Source organism: Bison bison, unplaced genomic scaffold (genome assembly GCF_000754665.1).
Source record: "Bison bison bison isolate TAMUID 2011002044 unplaced genomic scaffold, Bison_UMD1.0 scf7180017864285, whole genome shotgun sequence".
Taxonomy (NCBI): domain Eukaryota; kingdom Metazoa; phylum Chordata; class Mammalia; order Artiodactyla; family Bovidae; genus Bison; species Bison bison.
In genome coordinates, this window is record NW_011494857.1 from 593,695 (window position 1) to 601,693 (window position 7,999).

Here is a 7,999-nt window from a genome sequence, read left to right on the forward strand (position 1 = left end):
CAAGGAATGCAGGTTCCACTGAGATTTGAACCCAGGTCACTGGATTCAGAGCCCAGAGTGCTAGCCATTACAACTGTAACTTCTAACTTGGCCTTTCTACCTCTTCTGCTGGGCAAACTCGTCCTCAGCTCACACGCATTTTAGGAGTCTGCTCTTCTAGGAAGCCAACAATGATGCTGTGGACGGCAGGGGCCTCTTCTGAGTTCTGGAAGCCACCTGTGCTGCCCTCATTATAGCAACAAGACAGACTGGGCTCAGCGCCCAGAGGCGGGAGGGAATGGTCGGGCCGGAGGTGGGGCCCAGATGTGGATTTCACGCCTATTCGTCTTGGGCGCTGGGAACAAAGTTTGGGTCATAAGGAACATATGGGGCTCGCCCTGTTCCTCACTTTCATCTCCTACCTCCCCGGCCCCTGGGTGGGAGGCAGCCGGGACAGGACTCTGAGCCTGGGTGGTTCCCACAGCCCTTCCTGCCCCAACTCTCAACTCCCACTCCCCAGGGGAGCCCAGCAAAAATCCTCCTGACATGTGATCTCACCTTCTGGGTTCACCTCTCCTGGGGAATGTCTGGCCACCAGGTGTTTAAATCATGAAAACAAACTCCAAAAGCTCTTACTCTGTGCAGACACTATTTTAAGCTCATTACATACACATCTTTTTAAAAATTAAGTATTTATTTATTTATTTGGCTGCTCCAGGTCTTAGTTGCAGAACTCGAGCTCTTCGATCTTGGTTGTGGCATGAGAGATCTTTAGTTGTGGCATGTGGGATCTAGTTCCCTGGCCGGGGGTCAAACCCAGGCCACCTGCATTGGGAACTCGGAGTCTTAGCCACTGGACCACCAGGGAAGTCCCTACATGTTCATGCATGCTCAGTCACTTCATTTGTGTCTGACTCTTTGTGACCCCATGGACTGTAGCCTGTCAGGCTCCTCTGTCCACAGAATTCTCCAGGCAAGAATACTGGAGTGGGTTGCCATTTCCTTCTCCAGAGGATCTTCCCAACCCAGGGATCGAACCCACATCTCCTGTGTCTCCTGTATTACAGGCAGATTCTTAACCACTGAGCCATTGGGGTAGCCCTACATACACATGTTAATTAATTTAATCTTCATAATATGCCCTGTGGGTTATTTCCTATTATCATCATCATCACCACTCCCATTTTACAGATGGGAAAACTTAGGGGACAGAGAGGGATTTGAACCTAGGCAGTCTGGCTCCAGAGTCCATGAGTTTCATGAAAATCACCTATAGAGCAATGCCATCCTATAGAAGTTTCTGTGATAGTGGACATGTTCTTTATCTGCGCTGTCTGATATGTTAGCCACTAAGTACCAACGTGGCAGTGGCTACTGACTGGGTAGCTCAGAGAACTAAGTCTGAATACTGGCTACTTGCTGTGTGATGTTTGTTAAGATGCCCAGCCTCTCTCGTTCAGTTTCTTTATAGAAGAGGTGGTTAAGGATTCCAGCCAAACCGAACACATGTGGGTTTCAATCCTTGCCCCCATTTCAAGGTGGTCTCTCTGAGAGCCTCAATTTCTTCAGAAAAGGATGGAGAGAGCAAGATAAGGCATCCAGCCATCTCTGAAACAGAGAACTCTTCTTACTTAGAAAACCCTTTGACATACTAAGTTGCTCAGTCGTATCTGACTCTTTGCAACCCTGTGGACTGCAGACTGCCAGGCTCCTCTGTCCATGTGATTCTCCAAGCAAGAACTGGTGTGGGTGGCCATGCCTCCTCCAGGGAATCATCCTGAACCAGGAACTGAATCCTCGTCTTTTATGTCTTCTGCATTGGTAGCTGGGTTCTTTACCACTAGTGCCATCTGGGTAGCCCTATAAAACCCCTTAAAGATTCCTAACTCCTGCTTCAGATATGCCCACAGCCAGGGCCCTATTGGAGGCCAAAGGCAAGCCTCCCCATATACAGGATTATATTGGTGGCTTGGGGGTCTAACAGTCACCTCCTGCAGGCTATTTTCTGCCTTTTTCAGCCTCCTTAGGGGCATACTCAGAACACTGGCGGGAGAGCCTGTTCTCTCTGCCTAGCACCCAATGACATCATGGTGCAACCAGACTCCTCATTGGCTCAGGCCTGCTTTTTCTCTCAGGGAAAGAAGAGGTTGCTTTCTAGGCCCCTGCTGCTGCTGCTGCTAAGTCACTTCAGTCGTGTCTGACTCTGTGCGACCCCATAGACAGCAGCCCACCAGGCTCCCCCGTCCCTGGGATTCTCCAGGAAAGAACACTGGAGTGGGTTGCCATTTCCTTCTCCAATGCATGAAAGTGAAAAGTGAAAGTGAAGTCGCTCAGTCGTGTCCGACTCTTTGCAACCCCACGGATTGCAGCCCACCAGGCTCCTCCACCCATGGGACTTTCCAAACGAGAGTACTGGAGTGGGGTGCCATTTCCTTCTCCATTCTAGGCCCCAGTGAACCCTAAGTCATATCTCTTTGAGATTCCCTCAAAGTACTCACTGTCTCTCCTACAAAGGTCACTCAAATTTGAAATTCTGTTCTTCATTGTGGGTTCAGAGGCCAAGGTGACGTGAAAAATCCTAAGTCCCATGACTTTCCATTCCATAGTACTTACTACTTCCTGCCTTTTTTAACCCCACCCCTCTGGCCTGTTAGGGCTTCCCTGGCGGCTCAGATCGGTAAAGAATCTGCCTGCAATATGGGAGGCCCAGGTTTGATCCCTGGGTGGGAAAGATCCCCTGAAGAAGGGAATGGCTACCCACTCCAGTATTCTTGCCTGGAGACTCCCATGGACAGAGGAGCCTGGCAAGCTACAATACATAGGCTCACAAAGAGTCAGCATGACTGAGCAACAAACACTCTGGTCTGTAGGTACCCAACTGCTGGGTGGAATCCAATTCTGCTTAGCACCAAATGAAATCAGACTGCTCTGTGGCTCCCAATTGGCTATTCCCTCAGGAAAGGGTTTAGCCTCTGGTTCAAGACCGGGTGGACCCAACAGAACCCTCTTCAGATAGTCACTCAAAGTTCTATTACTTTCTAAGACCATCCTGGGGCCATTAGGAATCAAATGTTTCTTAACTTGGAACTTTCTGGAAATCCGACACTGCTGTGCTTTCCTCAGGTGTGTTTCCCGCCTTTTCTAGCCACCCTCCCTTCCACTGGCTTTAGCCAATGGTTAAGCAACACAACTCTGACTAGCCTCTATAGCCATGTTTGGTTTCACGACTTTCCTCATGGCCTTCTTTATTTGCCCCGCCTAGACTCTCCCAGCACAGATCAGGGGTCTGGAGCCAAGATTCCTCAAGAGTTGAGACTTTATTGAGGGGACTTGCTCCACAAGGCAAAGGTCAAGTGTCCGAGCCAGAGACCAAGAGTTCTACGGCCTTTAGTTAAGGCCTTCCTGACTCCTGGGTGCTGGCGCATGCCAGTGACGTCTGGTGCTCCGTGGCGTCTGATTGGCTCGCTGAGAGATGCCTCAGCGTCGAGGTAAAAGGCGCCTCCCGTGGTTGCTTCTAGCTCCTTCGATGGCATTCGAGGCAGCGGGGCTTCGGCTCTAGAGCCTGGGTTCGGGGCTCAGGGTCGAAGGCCGCAACGTGCGGCACCCCCCGGCGCGCTCTTCCTGCTGCAGCCGCCGCAGCGGCCGGGCCCAGCGCGGCCTCCAGGGCAGCGCGAGGCCGTGGCGGTCGAGGACGAGGCGTGTAGGATCTGGGCCGCCAGCCGTTCTGCCCAGCAGCAGGTAGGGTTGCGGGGCGCAGGCGCAAGCATCCGCAGGTCAGATCGGCGCGGGGCACCCAGGCGGCCTGGCTGCCACGACGCACGGGCTGTGCTCCCTGCTTGTACACGGCCAGCACGCGCACGGCCAGCCGCTGCCATGTCGTGTCCGCGGCCTCGGACGCCAGCACCTGCGCGTGGAGCACTGCCGAAAGGGGAGAGGTCAGGCCTGGGCCGGGGGTAGCCTGAGGGCCCCGTGAGGTTAGTCTTGGTGGGGAGGGGCCTGGGACGCAAGGGTGGGCTTCCAGAATCGCATCAGGAAGAACAGAGACCTTGAAGCTTTGAGGGTGAGAGGCCCAGTGCTGTGAGGAGTGAGGTCTTTCTGAGGACACGGGTCAAAACAAGGAGGGCGAGGCGTTTGGAGTGTGAGGTTGGGTCCCAGGATTGTGATTGTGAAGGGGAGGGGTGGGTGGGCGGTCTCTCTGGAGAGGAGGTCAGGCTTGGGCCAGGAACCCAGGTGCCCACCAGGAAATATGCAAGCACCACCAGGGATGCTTTTGAGACCTTATTAGAAACAGCAGGTATAGGAATGACTTAAAGGTTAGAGGTCTCCCGGGACCCTGCAGTGGGTGGGGCTGGAACAAGGCAGAAAAGGCAGGTCCAGGCCTCTAATCGGAGAAGGCAATGGCACCCCATTCCAGTGCTCTTGCCTGGAAAGTCCCATGGACGGGGGAGCCTGGAGGGCTGCAGTCCATGGGGTCGCTGAGGGTCGGACACGACTGAGCGACTTCAGTTTCACTTTTCACTTTCATGCATTGGAGAAGAAAATGGCAACCCACTCCAGTGTTCTTGCCTGGAGAATCCCAGGGAAGGGGGAGCCTGGTGGGCTGCCGTCCATTGGGTCGCACAGAGTCGGACATGACTGAGGCAACTTAGCAGCAGCAGCAGGTCTCTAATGCCAGAGAGTCAGAAAGTATTAGGACCAACAGAGCCCCTGGAAAACAGAGATATTGCCCTAGGAGGGATCTGCATCTAGAATTAATTTGGGGGCCAGAAGGAGGTCAGTCCTGGGAAGCCCAGGGTTGAGGTCTTACTAGTGGTGATTCAGAGAAGTGTCCCCTCTAAGGGGATGAGATGAGATCTGTTGGGAGCAGCCCTCTGGTGGGCAAGCTGAGTCTATGGGCTGGAAGATTCCCATGGGAGGTGGGGCGGGCGGGGGGCGGGGGGGGGCAGAAAGCTCCACCTTTGGAGTTCCAAGGATACTAGTGGCCAGATGGTGAGCCTCAGGGAGGGGAGGTCTGGGATCCTGTACCACTGAGGGGAGTAACTGGGGCTGGGCTGAACTCGAGTGTCCAAGACAGTTGAGGTCATGGGCCCTGGACTCAGGGGGCTGGTGTAGACTGGTGGATTAGGAAACTGTGGGGGAGTCTGTGGGAATGGGGCTACAGCCCTGAAGGAGGGTGGAGGACCTGAGACAGACAAGACAGTGCAAGGGTCCCTCCTTTCAACCAGTTTGCCTTTCTCTTTCCATCCTCAGGAGGCCACCTCCCCCACTCAGGGATGTCAGGCTGAAGAAGATTGTGAAACTCTGCAAGACCAAGAACATAGGGAGAAAGGAGACCTAGGAAGGTAGGGAGTAACCCTCCCCACTCCCCCTTCCGCCCATTGTCTGCTGTCCCTTTAGGTTCTAGATCAGGACAGGCCCTTTAGAGTTCAGCACCCCTTCCCATTTAAGATGAGGAAAGTGAAGGCCAAAGAAGAGAGTTGCTTGGAGGCAGATCAGAGCCCCTGTGCACCTGCTGGCCCTTGTTCTCCCCGGCACTCACCGTAGTCCTGTTGGCAGTACCTCTGAAGGCTCATGTGTATCCTGGTGTCCGAAGTATTGCAATAGTTTTGACACTGAGGGTCTGGGGAGGGTCGGGCTCCTGAGGCCTGGGCTACAGCATTCTGCCCCTGCCCATCCCCCACAGTCCATCTTGATGGACAGCTGGGGTGCCTGAACCCTTGGGACTGCGCTCAGTGAACCACCCCTGGATCCCCTCCTGGTGGCCCAATCACCCCATCCCTGATCCTTCTTGCTACCAGGGATTTGTAGGCCAGCCTGTCTTACCCGAGCTGTAAGCATGAGGGGTTGTAGCAAGGGTGGTTGTCGCCTCTAGGATTCCTGTGAGAGAGCAGAGAAGAGGTAAGGCCTCTTAGCACCTCCCACCAGCACCTCGCTGCCCCCAAGGAAACCAGGCATCCAGACCCCTCAAGGGGCATCCTGCTTCCTTGAAGCCCAAGAGTGGAAGCACACTTTGCCTTTCTCCCCCAGGACCTGGAGTTCTGGTCCCTCGCCACTTTCTGGACTCAGGAGTCCCGGTCTTAAGACCTCTCTCACACCCAGGAATCCAGGCTCTTAGCCTCTTCCTCCACAGGGTGAGACTGGACTTCAGTCTCCGCCTCCCCAAGGCCACAGAGTCCAGTCTCTAGCTTCCGTCTCCCAGGGACCCGGTCCTCACCCATCTTGCCCCCTGGAGGTCTGGCTATCTCCTTCCCACCCAACTTGGGACTCGGGGCCCCGCCCCCAGGACTCACGCTGGCAGGGCATCCTGGGGGAGCGGCTCTGCTGGTAGCCGGGACCACAGCGGTTGCAGGTCAGGCCAGTGACCCCTAACTTGCAGGAGCACTGCCCATTGGTCTGGTTGCAGGCACCGCCTGTCGCCCCAATTGGATGGCACTGGCAGGCTGCGTGAGGAGAGGAGCTGGGGAGGTAGGGTGCGGGCTCCCAGCCTCTTCCTCCCCAAGACTGGGGAGGCTGGAATTCCCTGCCCCCTCCGCCCGCAGGCCCCCAGCCCCTCCTCCCACAGACCTGCCTGCTGCCTTTCCCTCTAGGCGGGGCTTCAGGCTGCACTCACCCCTGCAGGCCTTGCGGCTGCTGATGGGCTGCCCGGGGTCCCTCCAGAACCCTGGCTGGCAGTAGTGGCAGTGCCGGCCGGCTGTGTGGTGGCGGCACCGCTCACAAACGCCCCCGCTCCGGCCGCCCGACAGCCTGAACAGCTCAGAGTTGAACCTGCAGCGTCGCGCGTGCTGGTTGCAGGAGCAGGCTGGGAACAGGATGGAGTGAGGGCGCCTCAGGCCGCCATTCCGTTCCCCTTTCCCAGCTTTCCCCCCACCGCCCTCAGGAGAGAGACTGCCTGGGGTTCCCCAGGTGAGTCTGGGTCCCCGAAGCCCTTCATTCTCATCTTTAAAACAGGCGGTGCTTTGGACTGGAGCTGGGTGAGCCAAGGGGACTGATGAACACACGGGGTGTAGAGAGTGGGCTACAGAGTCAGACCCCCGCGTGGAAGTGTCTCACTCTTTCCATGGGCAGGCGACGCCTCCTTTCTGCAGCTCAGACTCCTTTGCTATAAGATGACATTTACAATATCTACTTCCTCGCAGGAGGACCACCTACCATGTACATTTTGCTGGGGGGCATTGATCAGATTTCAAAGGCAGTGACTCTCAAACCTGACCACTTATTCGAATTACTGGGGAAACATTTAAAAAGAGCAACACAGGACCTCCGTGCTAGGTCCTAAGGACTTTATGTATATCCGTGACTTGAATTTCCACTGCAGCCTGTAGAGGAAAGACTGTTGTTTTCCTCACTTTACAGGCGAGGAAATGGAGACACAGAGAGGTTTGGTCACTAGTTGGGGGTCACACAGCCAGGAAGCTGGTGAGCTGGGATTTGAACCCAAGCAGTCTGGCTGCCTCCTGAGGCTGTGCGCCCATCTGCTGCCCTAGAACATCTAGTGTGACAGCACGTTCGGGACAAGCCAGGACCCTTGGGCTTATCCTCCTGAGCTCACGTTCCAGCCCTGCCACCTGCTGACTGCGTGTCCTTGAGCACAGAACTTCCCAGCTCTAGCCTCAGTCTCCTCATCTGTAGAATGGGCCTGATGCAATCCCTGCCCGGCACATAGTAGGTGCTGGATAAAAATGTGTCTGATGAATAAAAGCTTCCCCCACCATGGTTGATTTGATGAGTCCAAAAACATCCAGCTGCCCTGTTTTTCTCCAGCCTCTCACTAAATACCACCTGAGCGCCTGCGACAAGCCAGGCCCTGGGCGGGGCTCAGAAAGTGTTCTCCACATCACCGTGATCAGGTGTCACCAAGAGGCTGGAGCCCCCGGTGGGCATGGAAGCAGCAGAGGTGGTGGGGGAAAGCCAGGGGAGCCAAGAGAGGTGCTGCCAGAGGACAGTGTGGGGGAGAAGCAAGGGGCAGGTAGCTCTGGGGTAGGAAAGAGCCTCCTGCCCTCAGGGACACTGCCTGGCTGCT

General features: G+C 55.5%; 2 protein-coding genes across 3 annotated transcripts in view; one reads left to right on the top strand and one right to left on the bottom strand.

Annotated features, from left to right (window-relative positions):
• Nucleotides 1-3,211: 3,211 nt before the first annotated feature.
• Nucleotides 3,212-7,999, bottom strand: part of NTN5 (netrin 5) — a 6,130-nt gene continuing 1,342 nt past the window's right edge. Inside the window, 6 exon segments of the mRNA XM_010849701.1 lie at nucleotides 3,212-3,721; nucleotides 3,723-3,897; nucleotides 5,519-5,599; nucleotides 5,803-5,856; nucleotides 6,270-6,419; nucleotides 6,590-7,024. Coding sequence (XP_010848003.1) covers nucleotides 3,535-3,721; nucleotides 3,723-3,897; nucleotides 5,519-5,599; nucleotides 5,803-5,856; nucleotides 6,270-6,419; nucleotides 6,590-7,024 — 1,082 coding nt within the window. The 3' untranslated portion in view covers nucleotides 3,212-3,534.
• The window catches only part of LOC104995617 (galactoside 2-alpha-L-fucosyltransferase 2-like), a 15,691-nt gene continuing 14,497 nt past the window's right edge, over nucleotides 6,806-7,999 (top strand). The window contains exon 1 of one of the 2 annotated variants that reach the window (XM_010849561.1): nucleotides 6,806-6,882. The gene's annotated coding sequence lies outside the window, so the exon portion shown is untranslated. The other variant, XM_010849562.1, reaches the window with a different exon arrangement.